The 22508-nt window shown below is 54.8% G+C and overlaps 1 protein-coding gene across 1 annotated transcript; it reads left to right on the forward strand.

Moving 5' to 3' along the window:
* Positions 1-963: 963 nt before the first annotated feature.
* C26H8orf58 (chromosome 26 C8orf58 homolog) lies at positions 964-18764 on the forward strand. Its single transcript, XM_038384519.2, has 7 exons — positions 964-2018; positions 9679-10349; positions 13964-14128; positions 14531-14726; positions 15378-15490; positions 16209-16327; positions 17632-18764. Exons 1-7 carry the CDS (start codon positions 1970-1972, stop codon positions 17732-17734), a joined length of 1416 nt encoding a protein of 471 aa, XP_038240447.1. The 5' UTR covers positions 964-1969; the 3' UTR covers positions 17735-18764.
* Positions 18765-22508: the final 3744 nt, after the last annotated feature.

Here is a 22508-nt window from a genome sequence, read left to right on the forward strand (position 1 = left end):
CGAGAGAGACCCCGGTATGTGCCTAGCTGCAAGGCACCAGGTTGCTGTCACGTCCAGAATCTCCTTGTCCAGAGCCCTGCAATACTGCCTCCTCCTTGCACTGGACAAGCTGCCCAGCCTTCACAAGAGGAGGGAGAAGCTGGATGATGGCAGGGCAGGGTGTTCTCTTTAACTGTGGGGGTCTTTAGGACCCTCATCTGTCCTTATGGTATCAACTAGTTCCTTTTTGCAGCAGTGGGCATTACCCCAGGGTCTCTGCCCCGCTGGGTCTCCCCCGTTAGCTGGTCTCCTTTTTCACCCCAGTGCCACATTCCCTAACCAGGCACAGCTGTTGGCACGACGGAGTTAAATACCCTGCACTGTTAATTCCCTCCAGGGAGTGGATGAGTAGGAACCTGGCTGGCTGCTTTTCCTGTTCTTAGAGAGAGAGACTGAGAACCTCCGTGAGCCAAATTTTTCAGGGGATGACAGAAACCTTCCAATAATTTTGTGTGGGTGGGTCATTTAATGACAGGAGCCTGTGTAGTGAGAAGCGACCAGACAGGTGGCTGGTTGAGGGGAACAGGCTGTCACCACATGTCTTGAGATGCAGATATTTCTTGAGCAGTAGTTGCCCTGCAAGGAAATACCCAGCCTTTGGTTAGGACACAGGAGGGCCTACTCTGTGTATGTTTCAGAGTAGCAGCCGTGTTAGTCTGTATTTGCAAAAAGAAAAGGAATTCTTGTGGCACCTTAGAGACTAACAAATTTATTTGAGCATAAGCTTTTGTGAAAATGCATCCGATGAAGTGAGCTGTAGCTCACAAAAGCTTATGCTCAAATAAATTTGTTAGTCTCTAAGGTGCCACAAGTCCTCCTTTTCTTTCTGTGTATGTGTGCATGCAGTTAATTTCTCCTTACAAATGCATTGATTTTAGCTGGAGGATTAGGCCTCTTAAGTACTGGATGAAGGTGATAAATCTAATCAAGAGGATTTGGGTTCCCAATCCCCATTTATTTGTGTGAGGGCAGCTGTGGGCAGGCCTGACTTCCTGTCTCTCTCAATAATAGCAGGTGCCCTCTGTTCTGAAAGGGATTGTCTTCCTTTTACAGGTGGAATAATTTGTTTTTCCATTCCTCATCCCCATTACTCCAGCCCCTTCCCTCTGTTGGGAGCATAGACTAGGGATTAGTGTGAGCTGGGTTCTTCTCTCCCTAACTCTGCCACTGAATTACACTTTGGCAAGTTGCTTCCCCCGCTCTGTGCCTCAGTTTCCCCATCTGATAAATCGGTCATATGTCTGCAAAGGGCGGTCATCTAAGGAGGAGTGGGTCTTTAGATCAGACTGTTGCCCCATCAGGTTAGGTATTGGGCATCGTGCTTTGGGGGAAGGCAGCAACTCCACCAGTTAGTTAGGTACCTTTGAGGATCTGGGCCCAGGTGGCCGTACTACCCTCACTCCTGAGCTGGGCTTTATGCAAACCACCCCCTCTCCGTGTCCATGGGGGATTAGCTCCCTCTGCCGATCCTGGAGAGGGGAGGGGGCACCAGAGGTTTCGACAGCTTTATGACGAGTGATTTATGTCCCCGTTCACAAATCAAAAGAACAGTTGCAGCAGCACACCGAGGGCTGGCTGGGCAGGACTCTTCCCTCCTGAGCCTTTTCCAAGGGCGTGAGCTAGAGATTTTCTCCGCACTCCCCTTCCAACCCCCTTGCTGCTCATCAACACTCCACCCCATTCACACCCCCTTCTCTCCACCCCTACGGCGGGGGGAGCCGTCCGCTGGGAGTGTCCCAGCCCTGGCAGACCCCTCCCCGCAAACCGCGGCTAGGAGCCCACCGAGGGGGGCCGGGCTGAATCCGGCAGAGCGAGCGCCCGGAGCCTGCAGCCCGCACCCGGGGGCAGGGTTGGTGCCTGGCCGGTGCCAAGCGCACAAGCCCCGCGAGGGGACGCGCCGGAGCCGGTGTCCGCTCAGAGCTGCGGGGAGATGCTGAGGAGGCGGCGGGTCTTCGCCGTGGAGCCGCTCTGGAGCCGAGGTGAGCCCCCGGAGGGGTGGCGGTGGGTGGTAGCCGCGGAAGGGCTGGGGACGCCCTGGGCTCTCCACTCCCTTTGCGCTGCGGGGCTGGGGCCGGTTCTGCGCCCCCGGGGCTCTCCGTTCCGTGCGCGCCGCTGGCCCCGGTTCTCCCCCAGACCTTCCCCTCTCCCCCGGGCGCTCTCTGCTTCCCCGCGCCTCGCAGGGGGTCTCCGTGTCCCCTTGTCGCCCAATGCGCCCTGGGGGTCTGGGTCCGTGGGGTGGGGGGCTCCCTGCGCCCTGCTGCGGTGGCTGTTTCCCTGACTTTCCCTTGGCCCAAGTCGCCCCCCGCGACAGGCCCTTGTTTCTGGGCGCCTTAGGGAAGGTTCCTGCTCTGGGTGCCTTGAGGGGTGTCCCATTTCTGGGGAGCTCGCTGCTCTGTGTGGGGCACCCTAGGGCGCTCCCTGCTCCCTAATAAGTAAGCTCTGGGTTTGTTTGCCATTTGGGCTCTATGCGATCCCGCCCAGGCAAACAAACTGCCCCAAGGCACAATGCTCCACACTGCAGCTCCCGCTCTTTGAGGGAAGGGGCGAAGCTAACTTGCACCGGGATGGGCTTGCCCCTTCCTCACTTCTGACCTCCCCAGCGCAGGGGACTCCTGGGCGCCTGTCCTTCTGGAAGGGGCTTCCGGAACGCCGCTAGGTGCCAGCGCTTTCTGCAGGAGCTCCCTTGGAGGGAGGATGGATGTGTCTACAGCACGCAAACTATGCTTCCTTCTGCGGTTCCCTCCCTCCTGGGGTGCAGGTCTCCAGGGTCACCCCTGACCATGGCTCCGATCAGCGGTTTAGCCCAGAGCAGGTGTGGCTCCATTGGGCTAGTGCACTCTCATACTTCCACTGTGCTCCTTAACCTTTTCTATACCAGAACCCCCTGTTACACAGAAACATGTTGGGGACCCAGCCAGCCATACAGACAAGGAGCGTAGCTGGGGACCTCTGGAGCAGAGAGGGTACCTGCTCTTTGCACTGACTGGGCTGCTGTTCTTGATACCTGATGTCAAACGTGGCCATGTCTGTAGTGCAGCCACTATCCAACCTGCTGGTGAAACCGGTTTTCTGAACCAGTTTAGCTGTGTGCTGGTGTGGACCTGGCTGAGCAGTGGAGACTCAAACCAGCCCCTGTCTGTGGCTTTGTCTGTCCCACCAGGACTGCCGCCCTCCAGTGGAGATCAGGACATGAGGAGCAATAACACTTGTGCTGCTCTGTAATTGAGTCCCAGAACAATTCCAGTGGGGCTCAGTGCTTTGGGTGTGGGGGTTCCAGCAGGGGTCTTGGAGCCAGGATTCCTGGGTTGTGTTCCTGGCTCTTCCAGTGACTTGCTGTTTGACATGAGGGGGTGGGGGTGTCAGTCAATATCCACTCTGAAGCTAGCTCTGAGTTCAGCCCTGCCCTGTTTCCCCTGTATTATTTTGAACCCCATTTCCTTTTCCAGACTAGAGAAGGGGACTCTTCAGAGGGGTGGGAAAGACACAGCCATGCAGGGAATGGGGTTAGGATGCAGGAGAGAGGGAGCTGAAAACCATTCACAGCGAGAAGCCAGCAGTGAGTAGGGGCTGTGTACATGCCACACCTATGTCAAAATGGCGGTGTGCCGTGGACAGCTAGCTGGCTCAGCTTCATGTTGGAGGAGGCTAGCTGGTTTGGGATTGGTGATGGAACAAGGAGACTTTCAGCTCTGGTTTATGGGATCAAATCCAGCTCAGATCAGTAGTAACCGAAAGCCCCAGTTCAGCTACCAGCAGCCACAGCTGCACACTAAGGTGAAGAACTGAGCAGGCCGTCCATGCAGGCTGAACTCCCTTGGAAGGGGGTTCCTCTTGGTCAGCACTGAGGTACGTTGGCAGCATGGACATGTGGAGAGGGCAGGGAGGAAGCTTACACACCGGTTACTGGTGCTGTGCCTGTCCTGGGAATAAGGAAGTTGGCAGGGCTGCACTAGCATGAACATTAAATATGAGCATTAAATACATGTGCGCACGAGACAGAGAGGGTGGTAAGAGGCGTTATAATCTGTTCCCTCTGGTCTTTCCCTGTAAAACTACCTTGTGTGTGTCCATTCTACCCCACCTTGAAACTGGAGGTGGAGCTAACAGTCCCTGCGGGCTGATGGAAATATTTGGGAATTACTGGAATTGGTATAAAAATGTCCCTGCAAGGTGTGTTTTGGCCATTAATTGCTAAGTTGTTGTTTTAAAGGAAATGGGGAATGAGGCAGCAGTTAAATCTGCAGATCTGATTGGCCATTAATCTGCTTGCCAGTCCGACATGCTTCTGCCTTTTGGTTGCATGTGCTATTTAGGTATCTGTCTTATCTTACTTAAAACCAATAGGCTATTGATACTCTGCAATGTATGGTATGAATGAAATCTTAATCTTGTGCCACTTCTGTTTTGGTCAGGATAGTTCCTGGAATGTGAGGCAAATGTGGTGCGGTCTAGTGGACCGAGCATGAAGCCAGAGTCCAGGAATTCATGAGTTGGTGCTTGACCTTGGGCAAGTTACTTAACCTTTCTAGTATCTCTTTTTTACATGGGTATGCACTTAGCTGAGCTGACTCATACCACCTTGTGAGGCAATTATTGATGACTCTTCATACATCGCTCTGGCGCAGCCAGATGCATCTTCAGAGCAAACTATTGTAGTAGCATTGTTGGTGTATGATTAAATACATAAAGAACTAGCTGAGATGCTGTCATATAATGGGGTGCAAACAATAGATGATGTGGTTGTGTTGGACAGTCTGTGTGTCCAGGCGTGGCCCTACATCTTGGTCTCCAGACACAAATCCCATCTTCCCTGCCTGTGAGGATAAATCAGCCCAACGCAGGGCTCTCCGGAAGGGAGAGATGCCCTCACATAAGACCAACCCTGCCAGCCACTGAGGTCCCCGTATCTGGGCTCTGACTCATTCTCTCTCCAGCAGGGATGGAAAACGGCCTTCCATTGGCTGACACAGCCCGTGCCCGACCCATGCCATCACATGCGCTTGACCACAGCCAGCTCCTACATTTCAGACTTAGGTGTCAATAAAGCTAGGTATCTAAATCAATGTTTAGGGCTTGTCTACATGGGGTGTTGTCCACTTCCAATATATCCGGAATTAAGCTAATTTGGCATAAATCTGTCCATACATGAAGCTAATCCAAAATAGTTAATCAGATTTAAAGTCATACCCTACCTTCGCTCAGTTTAGCTTTCATGTATAGATGAACCCTGAGTCATCTAGCCCATTTTTCAGACGTTCTGAGCACCTGCAGTGGAAGCAGGGCGCTTTCCAGTTCTGGAAGATCCAGTCACTTACTCAGGGTCCTAACTGTTGATCTAGCTTTGTACATGCTCAAGTCTGAAATGTTAATGTCTGTCTGGTTGTCTTTCCAATTCCTCGGTCCCGATTTAAAATTTGTTCTTAGTTCATAGGAATCGTAAGAGTAATCGTTTGCTTAAGGAAGGAGCTGAAATAAGGGAATTGGGGGAGCTTTGCTTGTTAAAACAACTCTGGCCGTTGTGTGTGATTAAGGAGAGGTGTGTGAAATAAACTAGTGTCCTAGTAGAAGTGCGGTCGGGAAAGTAACTGAAACACTTTCCTCGTGGATTGTATTTTCTAAATGGACAACTTACCCTACATTCTCAATGGCTGAGGGACAATCTTCACTAGTTGCTATATTTGTTTTCCACAACCAACTCTCTGTGTTACTTTTCATGAGTGATGTACCCGAATGCTTGGCTGCTAATATCTAAACTGTATTCTTAAATTTATTCACCTATATTTGGGTCATTGCTGATTATGCACTGTATGTTTCTTATGACTTTAAAAACAAACTTTGTATTTGTGTATCTAAGCACTACACCCAGATATACAGACACTCTTTACTTAACCTGTGTACTGTGTCATTTTTTAACGTTGGCTTTAATAAAACTTTTAAATCTGAAATCCATGTGGCTGGTTGGTTGCACCAAAGCCACTTTTGACCCCTAAACCACCATATTGGCCCATGGCTGGGGTCAGCCGGTGGAAAGGCTTCTTAACGGATAGCTAGATCATAGTCCATCTGGAGGGCTTCCTCCCATGTGGCACCTGGGGGCATGTGCAACTGCTAGCGCTTGTGACTCAAAGCCTAGATCCACCTGTCTGGCAGCATGGGAATGAAAGCTTGTTTGTCTTGTCTTGGAGGATCTGCTTTCTGGGCCCCTCCCCCTACTTCCTGACTCTTTCACACTGGGGGTTTTGGGCACCTGTGACGGGAGGAGATGTGGGACTGCAATCTCCGAGTGAGTCTTGCTGGTTACACTGGATGCAATTATGTCCGGTATTGCAAGGTGATGGCAGATGCATTCCTGCCTGTGTCTCACATAGATAAGCAGTTGACCCAGCTATCTCACTGCTGGGCCCTCCCCAGGCTATGCAGCATCCATAGATCAGGGGAACTGAGCCCAGCCCAGCTGCATAGATAAGTAAGTGTAAGCTGTCTTTGGCCTCCAATGTTCCCAGGATGCCAGAGAGGTGGGGAGGGATGGTACTGGTTTCTAGAAACATTCTCTGCTGGGGGGGCTCTGGGGCAGGCCCAGTGTCTGGGGATCAGGGAAGGGTAATATTGCCTGCTCTGAAGGTGCACGTGATGGTGGCAGAGAGGCCCATCCCAAGCCGTAGTCTCCCCTAGCAGAGACCTGGCCCTGTGGCTGTAAACTGCGTGGGAAACATCTTGTTTCCCAGCAGAGAGTGGGTGACTTGTATTCTCTGGGCAGTGACTGGAGACTGGGTCAGGCACTCATCAGAGGAGCTGGCTGCAGTCGAGCGCGTGCCATGGTATGGGTCGGGCATGGCGCTGTGCTGAACCCAGTGTGGGGCATGGGCTGTATCAGCCAACGGAAGGCCCTTTTCCATCCCTGCTGGAAAGAGAATGAGTCAGAGCCCAGATTCGGGGACCTTAGTGGCTGGCAGGGTTGGTCTTATGGGAGGGCATCTCTCCCTTCCTGAGAGCCCTGCATTGGGCTGACGTACCCTCACAGGCAAGGGATGACGGGATTTGCCTCCTTGTGGAACCCGTTAACGCTGCTGTGAATCGTGCTAAGACAGAAAGTATTGTATTGCTTCTATGTAAATCCATGGTACGCCCACACCTTGAATACTGTGTGCAGATGTGGTCGTCCCATCTCAAAAAAGATCTATTGGAATTGGAAAAGGTTCAGAAAAGGGCAACCAAAATGATTAGGGGATGTAACGGCTTCCGTGTGAGGAGAGGTTAATAAGACTGGGAGTTTTCAGCTTGCAAAAGAGGTGACTAAGGGGGGATATGATCGAGGTCTATAAAATCATGAGGGGTATAGAGAAAGTAAATAAGGAAGTGTTATTTACTCCTTCTCCTAATGAAATTAATAGGTAGCAGGTTTAAAACAAACACAAGAAAGTATTTTTTCACGCAGCGCACTGTCAACCTCTGGAACTTCTTGCAGAGGGTGTTGTGAAGGCCAAGACTATAACGGGGTTCAAAAGGGAGCTACATAGCCATTGATGGAGCGATCCTCCATGACTCTATTAGCCAGGATGGGTGGGAATGACGTCCCTAGCGTCTGTTTGCCAGAAGCTGGGATTAGATGACAGGGCATGGATCACTTGATGATAACCTGTCTGTTCATTCCCTTTGGGGCACCTGCCATTGGCCTCCGTCAGAGGACGGGATACTGGGCTTGATGGACCTTTGGTCTGACCCCGTACGGCCGTTCTTATGTTCTTTCCTCCTGGCCTCCACAGGATGGTGCTGGGCTCCGTGTTGCTGGCAGGTCTGTTCCCTCTGGCTTCCCTGATCAGGCTGGGGTATGTTGTCCCTAGTCGGTATCCCTAATAGCGGTGGGGAGGATGATGTGTGTGTGCTAGTGGTGAGGGAAATATAGAAACGGGGCTCTTAAATCCGGGTGCCTGCCGACAGCGTGAGGAGTGGGGCAGGGAGACCTGCGTGGAGCTGGGAAGTTATCCCTCCATGCAGCAGGGCTCTGGTGCCCCAATGAAAGCACTACCTGCTCACAGCCCTTGTGCCAGCTCCCTTGCCCGGGCCGGGACACACTTGACCCGCTCATGGAGTGACGTGGTGAGAGTGGCGGTTTCAGCGGAGCCCTGGCTCGCTCAGTGCCGAGGAATGCGGTTTGGGCCTGGCGCCAGGAGGGAGCTGTTTACAAAGCACCTCAGCAATGCGTTTCACAAAGGACCTGGGATCTGGGTCGGGCCCCAGGGGATGTATCCAGGGAGACTTGGGATGCGCTGGGCTGTCAGATGCAGGCTTGGCAATGGGCTGCGAAATGCAGAATGAATCCACACCACCTCCCCCCCCGCCCCCCGTGGGGTGTAAGAACTTGAGGTCAAAGGATCCCAATTCCTAACCCAGCGCCAGGGGAGGGCTGGGGTCACCGTGTAGGGAGATGGTGAGTGACCCTCTCTGAGCTGCCCTTGCAGAATCTAGATCAGACCTCTGTGTTCTGCGGCCAGGGGCAGGGCAGGATCTTTCCCTGCTGTCCACTCCAGTCACAAATGTCCCAGACACCAGCAGCTCCCATCCCTCTTGGAGAGAGTCCTGTGTTTCCTGATAACGCTTGTGCCTCTAGGTTACCTCCCCCAGGTATCTGTAGACAGTTACTGTGTCTTCTACCCCTAATGCACACGCCTCCCAGGGCTTCATGGAGGGCTGTGCTCTAGCTTGGAGGAGGTGAGCTCCCGGGCCAGGGGAAAGGAGCATGGCGCAGGGCAGCTTGGCTGAGTGGCGCATTTAGTCCCTACACCTGGGTTTCCCTGGGAGGCTGGAAACCCGTGGGATAGGTGGGGGATGGAGGAGCGGGAGCCTTGTGTCTTCACGGTGGAATGTTTCTCTATATCCAGCAGTCCAAAATTATTCAGGAGAGGGCTGGGACTGGAAGAGCAGGGGGTGCTGCATGCAAGTGCATTGGCAGAGCTGTGCGGGAGGCCCAGAAACGCACTAACAGTGGGGGGGTATCGGGTGCATCAGCAGAGCTGGAAGATGAGGTGTCTCAGTAAAGCCAGGTGGGAAGAGCAGGGCAGAGCTGGAGTCTGTCTGCAGAGTTGTGGGAGCGCACCGGGCTGGAATAGCTGGGGAGCCCATGGGCCAGGACTGAGGTGCTGGCAAAGCTGTGGGTCAGGATTCGCAGCGTGGAGTGGGGGAGGCTTGCACATGGCTGACCGACTGGTTCTGGATAGAAAGATGCTTTCAATGAGCGCTAGATTGACACATACCTCGTAAAAGGAGGGGAGGGGAGGAGGACTGCAGTGGCTGGCCCCTGATGTCCCAAGGACTACACAGATGCACGTGCTTGTCTTTACCCTTTGCACAAACTTCCATGGTGAACTCTCCCGCCCCCTCCCCCTCATGCTCTCTGCGGCGTTTCTCCCTGAAATGCCCCGCCCGCCTGAATCAGCAGGAGCTGGGTGGTTCTCCTTGGTATGCACATGGAGCAATAAGGGATAGGCATGGGGCAGGGAAGAAGGCTGGAGTCGGGGAGGGCTTGCCGGCTGGGCAGGTACCATATTCCAATAGCCACAGGTAAGGAGAAGACAGGGCTGCGGCGCTCTGGAGGAGGGAGAGAGACAGCCTCTCTGACAATGCATCTCTCTTGCCTCGCAGATGGCGCACGGAAGCCCTGGGAGAGCTGCGTGGTGCTAACCTCGGCCAGCATCTACCGCAAGCTGCAGGAAGCCTCTGGAGAGAGCACGGCTCCCGCTCCCGAGCCACAGCGGGGCAGCAGAATGAGCGGCGAGCTGGGCTTATGGGACCAGGCCGGGTCACCAACGGAGCCTGGCCTCCCCCACCAGCTGGGCCTCTTCCCAAAGAGCGGGTGGCTCCTCAAGTCGGAGTCGGAGGACTCTGGGGTGGAGATGGCCGGCAATGAGAACTCGCCCTCCACCCCGCTGGGCTCGGAGAGCAGCTTCTCCCTGGACTGTCTTGATGGCTTCCAGCCCTCCACCGCAGACTCTGCTGCCAGCGACCCAGAGGAGGGCTGCCCCGAAGCAGAGGAGCCGGAGCCTCTCCGGGAGCGGGCCTGCCTCCGAAACCTGTCGGTCAGCAAGAAGCTGGCCCAGGTGATGCAGCGCTCCGGGAAGCTCCGTGCGCCCAGCCGCTCTCCCAAGCCGCTCGGCCGGAAGAGCCTGAACCTGGTGGACCTGGAGCTGTTGGCTTCTTACGGCTCGCAGGGGCTGAGCGGTCAAGGTGGGGCTGCAGAGGGGCACAGCCAAGCCGTCTCCGGCCACCGGAGCCTAGAGGAACAGAGCACCGAGTCCTGTGGGGAGGAGGTGGAGGTGAGTGCCAGGAATGGGCTTCCTTGTGGTTCAACAGGGGCTGGCCAGGGTGGAGAAGAGGGACAACTTTCCCGCTCCTTCCCAAGATCTGTTGTAACTGGACTGACTTCCAGCAGGTGTGGCCTCCTCTTTGGGGCCGATGGGTTAAGAGACGTCGTGGTTCAGCATGGAGCAGCATCCTCATGCCGATGCCATAGTGTAAAGGTAGCAGCAGCTGAAGCCCAGCTCCCTGAGCGATGTGGTCTGGGCGCAGGCACTGCTGCGAGGAAGCCCGCGTGCTCTCTCCCCTGCACTGGGGTGGCCATCACCCCTCCCCCCCATCCCTAGCCCATCTTGCCGCAGGCAGGGCGGGACGGTTTCAGATAGGGAAACGCTCCACATTTCCATCCCACGACACAAGCACTTGTAAGTGCCTCTGATTAGATTGTGGTGTCGTCACAGCTCCCGTGATGACTAAGCTGGGATGCTCCGAGTGGCGTGGGCAGAAGCTGGGCTGGTTGTAAGTAGAACTGGGCCAATAACTGACTTTCCAGTTTGCTGGCAGTTCAAAGAGCTGGAAAAAAAGTAGTTTTGGGTCAAAGGGAGGTTTGGTTTTGATGTCAAGGTTTTTTATTTTTGAAACTAAATGGAAGGAAATTTCAGGGGAAAAAAAGTCGGTTTGAATCAAGAGACAAGGAGGGGGAGTTAACGTCTTTTATTGGGCCAACTTCTGTTCGTGTGAGAGACAAGTTCTGACCTCCGTAGAGCTCGTCTTCAAGCTTGAAAGCTCCTCTCTTGCCCCAACGGAAATTGGTCCAATAAAAAATATTACCTCCCCCACCTTGTCTGCTGGTGTCTCCCCTGTCCTGGGACCAACGCGGCTACAGCAAACAATTTTCAGTTGAATCATTTTGACTTGTTGGTTTGGAATTTTGTGGTCCGTCTCCCCATCCGTTGTGTTCCCTGCGGCCCCCTCTCCCATCCCACAAAAAATCAACGCCCTCTGCAGAGCACTCATTCCGATGCCATGTGCTGGTCCGTGCAGCGTGGCTTGCTTGGTGCATGCTTGCAATGGCTCATTAGGGCTATTGCTAGTGAGCTGGGGGATAGAGCTCTTAGGCCTTACATCTGTGCCTGGCTCTGCTGGGTTAGTGGCGGTGTGGGGCGAGGCTGGCTGGTCACATCTCCTCTCACTCCCTCCAGGTGGGTCGGATCCTCCCTTGCCCTTAGAGGTCCCAGGTTGTCTGTGGGGCCTACCCACTGGACAGAGCCCTCTGGGGATGCTGTAGTCCCTCGCCCGGCATGTGCTAATAGACAGTGGCATGTTGGGGTCATCCCCTGCACTGACTGCCAGGGTGAGGGGCAGCTCCTACAGGCTAGGTGGGGGTGGCGGTGGCGGTGGGGCCGGGAGCTTGCGGCAGCACTGGAGAGGAAGTTTTGATGCTTGGCCTGAAGCTCTTTATAGCTATTGATAACCCGTAACTCTACTACGGATGAGGAAACTGAGGCCCAGAGAGCCAAAGCAACATGCCCAAGGGTCTGTAGAAGAGGAATAGAACTTGGGACTCCCGACTCCCAGTCCCCGGCTCTGTCCCCTAGGTGGTGGGGGAGAGTGAATCACCCGTCAGCAAAGAGCTTGGGAGAGGACGGGAAGAAAATATTTCTGTGGGTGCACAGAAAGGAGTTCCCTCTGCCGTGAGTAGGCAAGGTAGGGCGTTGTGATGTGAAGAGCGGCTTGGCAGGCAGCCCATGGCAGCTGGAGAGGAGCAGGAATGCTGTGGCTGAGGGCCTTCCTCTCCTGAGCCAGGAGCCTTAGCCGTGTAGAGCTGCCACTCAATGACACCCACCCACCCCTGGGCTTCGAGGGGCCGGGAGACCACTAGGCCGAGCGGACGAGATCCGGCATTGCCAGACAGAGCAGTGCTCCTGCAGGAACTCCTCCGATCTCGTCTCCCCTTCGCTCTGTGGGGCAGCTCTCCGGCCCCCTGCTAAGCAGTTCCCCAGGCAGGAGTGGCGCCATTCAATGCCTGCCCAGCCTGAGACCCCCAACTTCGGGCAGCTGAGACTATCCAGTGTCTGGGACCAGTGGTTGCCTTCCAGGGGCTGGGCGTCCGGCATGGGGGTTGGGACACAAGGAGACTGGGTAGATACGGAGAGGCCCTTTGGCTCCCCGCAACCCTTTGGACTCGAAGCATAGGATCTGTGGGGGTCGTCTGGGCCGGTCACTGGCCGGAGCTCTGGCCTGTCACCTGGAGACCCCGGAGCTCAGGGCCGCGGGCTCGGTTCCAGGGGTTGGTCCAAGGGCCAGAGGCCAATGGCAGGGTACAGGTGCCATGCGGACAGAGAGACGCTGGACACAGTGACCCGAGATGGGATTGCCTGGCTGAGAAGAGCTGTTGGGTGGGAAAAGGGCTGCTGCTTCCCATCGGCATAACAGGGGGCTTGTACTCCCAGCTGGCGTGGCAGCAGGCAGGGCACTGCTGTGAGGGAAGTACACAACCTCCCGAGCCAGCAAAGGGGGGCAGTGACCTGAGGGAATGTAACCTTCATTCGGCCCCAACCCCAATTACACAGTGATGTGTTTAACCACCCTCTGAACGCAACCTGTCCTCTGCTGCGATGTGTCCGTCCATGGCTCTGTCCTTCCCCGGTGCAGTGCGTCTGTCCACTGCTCCGTGCCTCCCTGCTGGGAAGGGGGAGGAGGTGTAGGGCTTGGGTGTCCCTGTAGGTCCCGGAGCGATGGAGCCGGCAGAGTCCAGCCGCTGCAGCTTTGGCACCTTGCTTGCTCTTAGAACTGAATAAGCCCTGAACCCCCCCTCCTCTTGGATTGTCCCTGGCATAGATCCGATTTCTGCCCCCCCCCCCAGCCCACAAAAACAAAACAAAAAAAACCCCAACAAACAACCCACTCTGCCTGTGTGAGCAGCGGGATGGAGCCAGCCTGCATCAGGCATAATTGGAGATGCCCTAGTTTCATAATCTGGTTTAAACCCCTTAAGCTGCTGCTATCTCTCTAGCTACCTCTCCAGAGCATGTGGGGCGGGGGAAGTGCCAGCAGTCGGGGGGCTACAGGGGCTGGATGTGAGGGAGGAGGAAATCTGGTCCCCCTCCCCCCAAACCACCAGGACTCCTGCAAATCCAGATCTCCAGCTAGGAGCTTCACTCTGCCTTGGCCCACCCCTCAAGGGTGTGGCGTGGCGTGTTCACAGCACAGACCTTGACGCTAATAGGGTGGGAGAAGCTGGAGGCGGCTGCATAAGCAATTTGCATTAGCGCCGTTCCCGGGGAGGCCAGTGTGGGATCTGGGAGCCAGGAACTGATGCAGGGGGGTATTGCAGTCTGAACACAGCCCCTGTTGGGAGGGATCTGATCTGTCCCGTCCGGGCCACACCATGGAGATCGTCCCCAGCTGTGTGTTTCCAGTGAGCTCCCCCTGGGATGGGTCCCCCTGTAGTGAATAGCCCTGCCGTGGACCTCTCCCCAGGTTACTGCGTTTCTTTTTGGACCCCTTGGCCCCTTGCAAGACGTTGACAAACTTGGGAGGAGCAACAAGTGCTGCCGTGGCTGGAGCAACTGAGAGCTGCAGGTCATGCCCTGTGTCTGTGCCTGATGCTCTGTGCTGTGTGATCCCCCAGGTGCGGAGAGACCCCTCTTTAACCCTGCCGGGCCAGGGCCTGCGCTACCTGGAGCACGTCTGCTTGATGCTGGAGAGGATTGCCCAACTGCAGCAGGCCAACTTGCAGCTCCAGCAGCAGCAGAAGGCGATGGAGAGCCGGCTGTGGGGCCAGCAGGCTGAGAATGTAAGGCTGGCTGTGCGGGGGGCACAGGAGGATGAGTGTGGCTAGGAACCAGGGTGGGAGTGCAGTGGCTAGGTCTTTCCATTCCTTAAGGAAGAAGGAAGGGAGGATGCAGCTGCTTGTCCAGTTATGCAGCGCCCTTTTCTGGGGGATACACCTTGCGGTTGTGTGATCCCCTTAGAGGAAGGTGGGGTGTGTGTGAGGGTCCTCTATCCTCTTAGATCTCCAGCCATGGTGGGGCTTCCTTAGATACTCTTGAGGAGCTGGGGGGAGGTGGAAGGGGAAGGTGGGTCTTCCCTGGGCTCTGGGATTCCTTTCGCCATGAGGGTGGGAATGATTAGGGGTCTCCCCACCCCAGTCCCCACAGCTGCTTGTTTCACTCCAAGCATCCTCTCTCCTTGGCAGGCGATGCCCTCTGAGGAGAGGCCATGCAGAGCCCCAGAAGAGCGGGGACCGTCCAAGCCGGACCCGGCACCTGAGAGCAGGGCGGAGGTGGAAATGCAGGAGGAGGATTTGCCTCTGGACTCTTGGAGGCCCCACCACTTCAGGGCGCGTTCGGTCTCAGATACCGGGGTGCTCCAGGACCTGACCAGGAGCTCAGGTGAGTGAGCCTGGCTTGAGTAGCAGCCTCAAGGCCCAATCCCTTCTCCTGCGCGTCCTGGCGGCTAGGAGCTCCTGACTTGTGCCAGAGTGGGGGGGGGGAAAGAACCCTGCCTCTCCCTGCACCCCCAAAATTGACGAGACCCATGCTGTGCAAATCGAATGTCCTCGCTGGAGTGGCTTATTCCTTAGGGAAGGGGACAGGGCTGCTGCTAAGAATTTCTCCACCCTCCCGTGAACATGCCCCCACGCTTTCCGATCTGGCAGGAGCTCCCTCGGATTCCCCACTAGCCAGTTTTGTCCCTGTAGAGCAATGCCCCGTGCCCCTTTGGGGCTGGGTGTGTGCCCCCGCTAGCCTAGGGAGAGCGAGATTCCAGACCAGGAAGTCAGTCTGTCTCCCGTCCTCCCAGGCAAATGCCAAGCACAGGGTCTCTGGCATTAAAAAGGCCTGGGCTCTGAAATTAACCTTGAGGAATGATGACTGAGGCTTTTCCCGGGTGGGTGTGCAACTCTGAGACCATTCAAGCAGGGAGTACTGACCCCAGGACTGGCCCTGGTGCTAGATGACCTGGGTTCTCTTCGTGGGGCCGCATCTGGGCTGGTCGCTTTAACTCAGCGGATAATGGGTGCCGATGCTGTCTCTTCTGTGCAGAGAACGAGCCGGTTTGCTCCAGGAAGACGGCAATGCACTGCGTCAGTTCACCCACCCTGCTGGATCAGCCGGACTGGGGAGCCCATACCCTACCGCCAAACATGAGAGCCAGGGTAGGTTTAATGCCCTGTAGAGCAGGGACCGGGGGTTGAGGAGGGAGAAAAGAAGGATCCCCTATGAATTCCATGTGAAGCATCCTGATGCTGAGAAGCCCCTGTACGTGCATCTAGTTCTGGTGCCCTTCTTTGCCTGTGCTGGGCCAGCACTTACCCAGTGTGTCTAACTCTGTTTGCCAGAGGCTGGGAACGGGCGACGGGATGGATCGCTTGTTGATCAGGTGTTCTGTTCGATCCCTCTGGGGCACCTGGCACTGGCTGCTGTCAGAAGACAGGACACTGGGCTAGATGGACCTTTGGTCTGACCCAGCGTGGCCGTTCTTATGTTCTGTCTCTCCCGGTGCCACCTGCTAAGCTGTTCCCCAGGCGAGAGTAGCACTGTGCAGTGCCCGCCCAGCCTTAGACACCCCCACCCCCGCTTCCAGCAGCTGCAGGGGAAGTGGCTTTTTGGAAGTGCTTCCTGACAGCCAGCAGCTGAGACACTTGGTTCGCCATCCCCACTGCTCTACTCTGGGGAGGAGTTTGGGGTTCCTTTGCTCCTGCCAGAGGGAAAGCCCTTCTTTCTACCCTGTCCATGTCTCCCGAGGGAGAGTTATCCCTGAGAACGGGGGCTGGGTGTTGGGGTGCCAGGGCTCTGGTTCGCCCCTACGTGGCAGGAGAAGCCGCGGCCCTCGCTCCTGCCTTCCTTCACCGCTGCCATCTCTCTCCCTCTCAGAACGAGCGCTCGCACTGGGGGAAAGTCAAAGTGCTGATCAACAGGATCACCAGGAAATCCATCCGGGCCAGCGAGCCCTCCCCGTTCAGGGAGTCTGCCGTCGATAGCAGACGCTGTCGGTAAGGCTGGCCCAGCCTAGAGACTGAGTGGGGAAGAGAAGGCGGCTCCTTGTGAACAGACTGCTGGAAAAGCCCTGCAGACCTTCACCCCAGCATGGGTACAGCCTGGGCAGGCTCCCCCTGGTGCCGCCCAGCCATCCTGGAGGGAGCCCAAGAGCGGGGGGTCAGTCTCCGTGGACCACTTGACCCTTGGCCTCTCTGCTGAGGATGACAACAAGGGTCCCAGGTTGTCCTGTCTGTGATGCACAGATTCTAAGGCCAGAAGGGACCATTCTGATACCAGTCTGACCGCCGGCCTAGCTCAGACCAGAGAAGGTCCCCAGAATAATCCCTAGAGAAAATCGCTTTAAAAAACATCCAATCTTGATTGGAAAAGTGTCAGTGCTGGAGAATCCACCACGGCCCTTGGTTAGTTGTTCCAATGGTTAATTACCCGCAAGGTTAAAAACGTACACCTGATTTTTTGGTCGGAATTTGTCTAGTTCCAACTTCCTTTGCTGGATGTCAAGAGCCCAGTATTAAATATTTGTTCCCCACGTTGGTACTTAGACTGTGATCACGTCACCCCGTCACGTGGCTCTCTAAGCGAAATACATGGCGCTCCCTGAGTCTGAGGCTAGAAGGCAGGCTTTCTCATCCTTTTAGTTGTTCTCGGCTCTTCCCCGTACCCTCTCCAATTTACCAACATCCTTCTTGTGCGCGGTGGCCCCTAGAACGTGTTTCACCCAGGCCACCAAGCCATCAGCAGGTGGGAGATCCCCTGCTTGGGCACCACCAGCCCCGGACCTAGGGATGGGAGGCCCCCATGTGCCTTTCCCCCCAGGAGCGCCCCCTCCTGAGAGGCCTGTATATGCTGCCTCTCCCTCCAGCTGCTGAAGGATGAAACCCTGTACTGAGCAGTTGCCAGCAGCTGGGACCCCAGGAGCAGCAGCCTGGCAGAAGGAGCAATGCATGGGGCGTTCGTGGTCTGGGGTAACTGGGTGTGATCCAAGTCAAGGGGGAAAAGGAAGTGAAATCACTGCCCCCGAGTGGTGAAGTGCCTCCCAAACCATCTGCCCAGGGAAGGGCAATGCAGCTGTCTCTCTGCAATGGGGGGCTGAGGGAGAAAGGAAGGGGATAGCTGTTTCTCCCTGCCCCGTGCCTTTTCCTGCTTGTGATTGGGTGGCAATGGATGGCTGGGATCCACAGGGCCGTGGGTGTAATTTGCTGGCTGATGTGGGATTTGACAGGGGAGCACGTGCCCCGGCACTGGCGTATGGTGTCCCCAGCCTGATGTTTTCCACCCCCCTGCTCTTCCTTTGCAGTCTGGAGGCTTCACTGGAGAAACAAGGCTCCCACCCCAGGAGGAGCTTCCTGCCAGCGCTGGGGGTGAAGAAACACCGCTCGAAAACCCTCTCTGTGCGCTGAGCGCCCCGAGGCTGCGGGAGCCTCTTGGAGACGTGAAGGATTTAAAGCTGCTGAGGCTTCCCTGCCGTGAGCGGGGGAGCAGTACGTACTCTCCACAAAGGGTCCCCTTCATCCCACTGCCCCCTCGACGCTGGTTTGGATTTCCCAGTCTCGCCTGCTTCGATGAGGTTGATGGGATTTCTGGCTCTTCCATGGAAGAAGGAGGGCAGCGAGGGGCGGGTGTTGCTCTGTCTTCTGTTCCTGTGGAGCTGTGACGTAGAAGCCAAGCAACTGCGGATCAAGCCTGCCTAGACATCTGAACACTGGGGTGCACGCTCTTCCCTACTAACCCCTCGTGGTGGGCATGCTTAGGAGGCCTGTTCCTCCATTGAGGCAGGTCCTCAAGGAATCTGGGTGAGCCCCAGAAGGCCTCTGGTGTCTGTTTACACGCACACTCGCTCACTCTCTTTCCCAGCATCTCCCTCTGGGTATGTTTGTCTTTAGCAGGCTGGTTCTGAAATCTTGCTACTTCCTAGCTTGCAGCGTGCTGCTGCAGAAGCTAGGAGGCACTCCCGCTGCACTGCTCGCTGACTCTCTCCCACCACCTTCATCCTCCTGTGACTGCAGGCAGCTCCAAGGCTGCTCTTGGTATCAGGGTCTCAAGGGTGGGTAACAAGGAGCATTGACCACTGGGCTGCTCTCCTGCAGACCTTAACTGAACTACGGGGCTGACCTGTGTGCAACCGGAAGTCTCCCTTTCTCCTAAGGGGATGTCCATCCAAGCTCCCATTCTGTTCAGACCCCTGCGTAGGCTGGGATTCCAGCGCTGGGGTCTCTGCACAGCAGTGAGAAATCCCCGGCATTGTCAAATGTGAACGAACTCCTCTGACCGCTTAGTGGCCCGCTACTAGCACCTGGTCAATTTGTAAATGCACCAGTGTATTTGTATGTAATGTGTTTATATGGTCTCATGGAGAGAGGTGCTTATGGAGGCTGATGGATTCTTAGACACTTAAGAAAAATAAATTCCCACTTGAGTTTTGCATCCTGATTGGTAAAGCGAGAGGTGGGGGCATCCTTCTCACACTCCCATGCTACTGGGCAGTAGGTTGGCCAACGGGGAGTCTGTGCATGATAGGACTTGGGAGTACGTGCGCCGTCCTGGCAGCTTGTTGGTATGTCTCCCATGCAGGAGTCCCAGGATCCTTCCCTCTCGCACTCTGGCCTGTCAATATTGTGGCGATAACAGCTCGGCCTAAGAGACCAGTGTGGCATGAAGTGCAATGTGCTGCTACTTCAGCCGAGCCAGCCCCTCTTCTAGGGTAAGGGGAGAATTGGTCACCCAGTGTCACCCTCATGAAGGCTTTGTGATCTAGCCATACTCTGGCTACAGAGGAGTCTGCGTGGGAGCGGCACTGGGGACAAATCAGCAGTGTAGCAAGTAGGGAGTAACACGTAGCGGAAAGGTAACCCTCTCCCCACCAACAGAGGTGAGCTAAAGAGCCAGGCTGCATGGAGGACATAAATCAGGAATCTCTTCAGAGGTGATGACTAGTGCATGGAGCAGAACTGCAGAGGAATTGAGAGAAGATGCAACTGTGAGCGTGCTCTTCATGCTGAATGCCCGCATCGTCCAGGATCCAAGGATGTTGGGTACCTGGAGTAGGGTCATCCCCAGCGCTGCCTCCTGCCCTGTACTTTCCTGTTGTTGCTTCTGTCGCCTACCCACTCCCCTTTAGCATCACTGATGCCTGTAACTCCTGGTACTTAGCAGTTATAGAGCACTCACCAGTGCTTTTCAGACATAAGAGCGGCCATACTGGATCAGACCAAAGGTCCATCTAGCTCAGTATGTTGTCTTCTGACAGCGGTCAATGTCAGGTGCCCCAGAGGGAATGAACAGAACAGGGAATCATCAAGTGATCCATCCCCTGTAGTCCATTCCCAGCTTCTGGCAAACAGAGGCCAGGGACACCATCCCTGCCCATCCTGGCTAATAGCGATTGATAGCCTTCATGAACTTATCTAGTTCTTTTTTTTAACTGTTATGGGCTTGGCCGTCGCAACATCCTCTGGCAATGAGTTCCACAGGTTGACTGTGTGTTGTGTGAAAAAATACTTCCTTTTGTTTGTTTTAAACCTGCTGCCTATTAATTTCATTTCGTGGCCCCCTGTCCTTGTGTTTTTGAGGAGGAATAAATAACACTTTCTCCACACCAGTCATGATTTTATAGACCTCTATCACATTCCCCCCTTAGCCGTCTCTTTTCCAAGACGAAAAGTCCCAGTCTTCTTAATCTCTCCTCATACGGAAGCCGTTCCATACCCCTCATCGTTTTGGTTGCCCTTTTCTGAACCTTTTCCAAGTCCAACTGATCTTTTTTGAGATGGGGCAACCACATCTGCATGCAGTATTCTGGATGTGGGCATACCATGGATTTATATAGAAGCAATATGATATTTTCTGTCTTATCTATCCCTTTCTTAATGATTCCCAACATTCTGTTTGCTTTTTTGATTGCAGCTACACACTGAGCAGTTGATTTCAGAGAACTATCCACAATGCCTCCTCTTGAGTGGTAACAGCTAATTTAGGCCCCATCATTTTACATGTATAATTTGATTATTTTATATATATATATATATATATATATATATATATATATAGTAAATGTTGAAGCCTCCTGACCCACTGGCCTGTACAAAAGTAACTGTGTAGCTGAGAGGCAGAGAAGTGAGAGAATGGAGAGGGTGAAAATGGAATTTGGTTCTTGTGCTCACATGGTATCTACAGCAGCTGCTTGTGTGTGTGGACAGACCTACTATTTAAGGAATCTGTTGGGCTGTATGGACAGGGCGGAGAGGAGGGGGTTAACCCTCTTTTGGCCCCAGGAAAGATCACAGCTTCCTCAAGTGCAGCGATTTGTAAGGTAGCTGAGCGAAGCCATGTGTGGGGAAATTAACGAATCCCATTCTCCCAGCATGAGCCCAGGGGAGGTGAGAGTGTGTGGCAGGGAGAGTGGGGTGGAAGGTTCTTTTAATTTTTTTTTTTTTTAAGACAAAGACCTGGTTGGATTTGGGCCCTGTGGAAGAGCAGCTATTTTTCTATCCTGTTGTTCAATAATCAATACTATGCAGTTGTGAAAACTCTGCCTACCCGCTGCTCTGACAGGCTTGTCTAAGGCTTGTGTCTGCATTAAAGCTTAGCTGCCACTTCCAAAGTGAGCTAGACCTACATCTGTAAGGAGCCTGGCAAGCTAGCATGTGCTGCATTTAGATGAAAGCAGAACTGATAACAGCCCTACTTCTTCCTAAGGAACTGGGTTAGGGGCAAAGTGGAGAATCTATCCTGAACAAAAATGGGGAAGGGTTTAAAATTAACCACATGATGGCAGTAACGTCTCCATTATAATCTCCATGCAGCTCCCTGGAATAGATTTGCTGGTCGAGATGCACTCCATTTATTGCTGAACCTCCTGCACGGTGAAATGTTTATCTGTTTACATGGGGAAAGGAGTTGGGACGAATTAAATACTTGCTTAAAATAAGGCATAAATGATTTCAATTAACAGGTTGCAGAGGGATTATGATGCAGGGGTAATGGCTATTCCTAACAGCTCACCTGCAGGGAGTAATGCACGGGCATTGTGATTGTTAAAGCTCACTTAGACTGGGGGATGTAATGGGTCAGTTTTGTGGGGTGGATAGTGCTAGGATCCATCTGCCAGTGCTCAGGGAAAGAAGGAAGTTGGGCCAGGGCCAGAGTTTAAGGAGTAAATTCCTAAGGGCCTACTGGCCTCTAGAATTAGATCTACAGTAAAACCTTCAGGTTTCAGAGTAGCAGGCGTGTTAGTCTGTATGAGCAAAAAGAAAAGGAGTACTTGTGGCACCTTAGAGACTAACAAATTTATTAGAGCATAAGCTTTCGTGAGCTACAGCTCACTTCATCGGCTCACGAAAGCTTATGCTCTAATAAATTTGTTAGTCTCTAAGGTGCCACAAGTCCTCCTTTTCTTTTTAGTAAAACCTTCGTGAGAGACCACCTGGCACGAGCGACCACGGGGAAGGGCCATGGACTGTCGCCGTTCTCTGGCGTGCAAGCCTTGCAGGAGAGGCGACCGCTTTGGATAATGCCGATGAGTGGTTGTTCTTGGGGGAGAAATGGACCGTGTCCTACCCCTGGCTCACGGATGGAAATGACTCTGGCTGGAGTCCATCAGCTGTGTTCACCCTCCGCCTTCTCCAAGCACAAGGGGAACACGGGGGCTTGGCGCAGTAGAGGGAGGGGTGATGCTACTGCGTGCGCTGGGGGGGGGGGGGGGAGAAGCTGTGTGTGGCGGCGGGGGGGGGATGGGGTTTGTGGTTTCGGGAGGAGGGGTGTCTCCGTGTGCGCCTGTTGGGGTGAGATGGGGCCACGGCGCTGCGGGACTCTTGCCTGCAGGGGCCATTATTGCCTGGGGGGGGGGCAGGGGGCCTGTCCAGCTAGTATCACTCTCGGGGGGGGGGGTGGCACTATGATGTCATCTAACAAAGTGATGCATAACTGTGATGTCACTGGGCTATTGTGATGTCACGCTACACGCTGCTAGCCCTTTGCCCAGGCTCAAGCAAACCCCCTCGAACAGGCTGGGGAGGGGGGAGGGTATGCGTTCCCTGACCTCCCCCGTCTCCGCCACACTTCCGGCTGGTGCCTCCGTTTGCCGCTCCGGGCAGCAACACTTCCGGCGCGGGGGGCGGTTTTCGGTGAAGCGCTTCCGGGTCCCTATTGTCCCCGGGTCCCGCTCCGCCCCCGCGC

The sequence above is a fragment of the Dermochelys coriacea genome, chromosome 26 (assembly GCF_009764565.3).
Source record: "Dermochelys coriacea isolate rDerCor1 chromosome 26, rDerCor1.pri.v4, whole genome shotgun sequence".
Lineage (NCBI taxonomy): Eukaryota > Metazoa > Chordata > Testudines > Dermochelyidae > Dermochelys > Dermochelys coriacea.

Bases quoted from the DNA above. Each gene is read 5' to 3' on its own strand.
- C26H8orf58 (XM_038384519.2), top strand. From the start codon at position 1,970: ATGCTGAGGAGGCGGCGGGTCTTCGCCGTGGAGCCGCTCTGGAGCCGA. The intron at 10,350-13,963 runs GTGAGTGCCAGG...GTGATCCCCCAG, and splicing joins CCTGTGGGGAGGAGGTGGAG to GTGCGGAGAGACCCCTCTTT. The intron at 14,727-15,377 runs GTGAGTGAGCCT...TCTTCTGTGCAG, and splicing joins GGACCTGACCAGGAGCTCAG to AGAACGAGCCGGTTTGCTCC.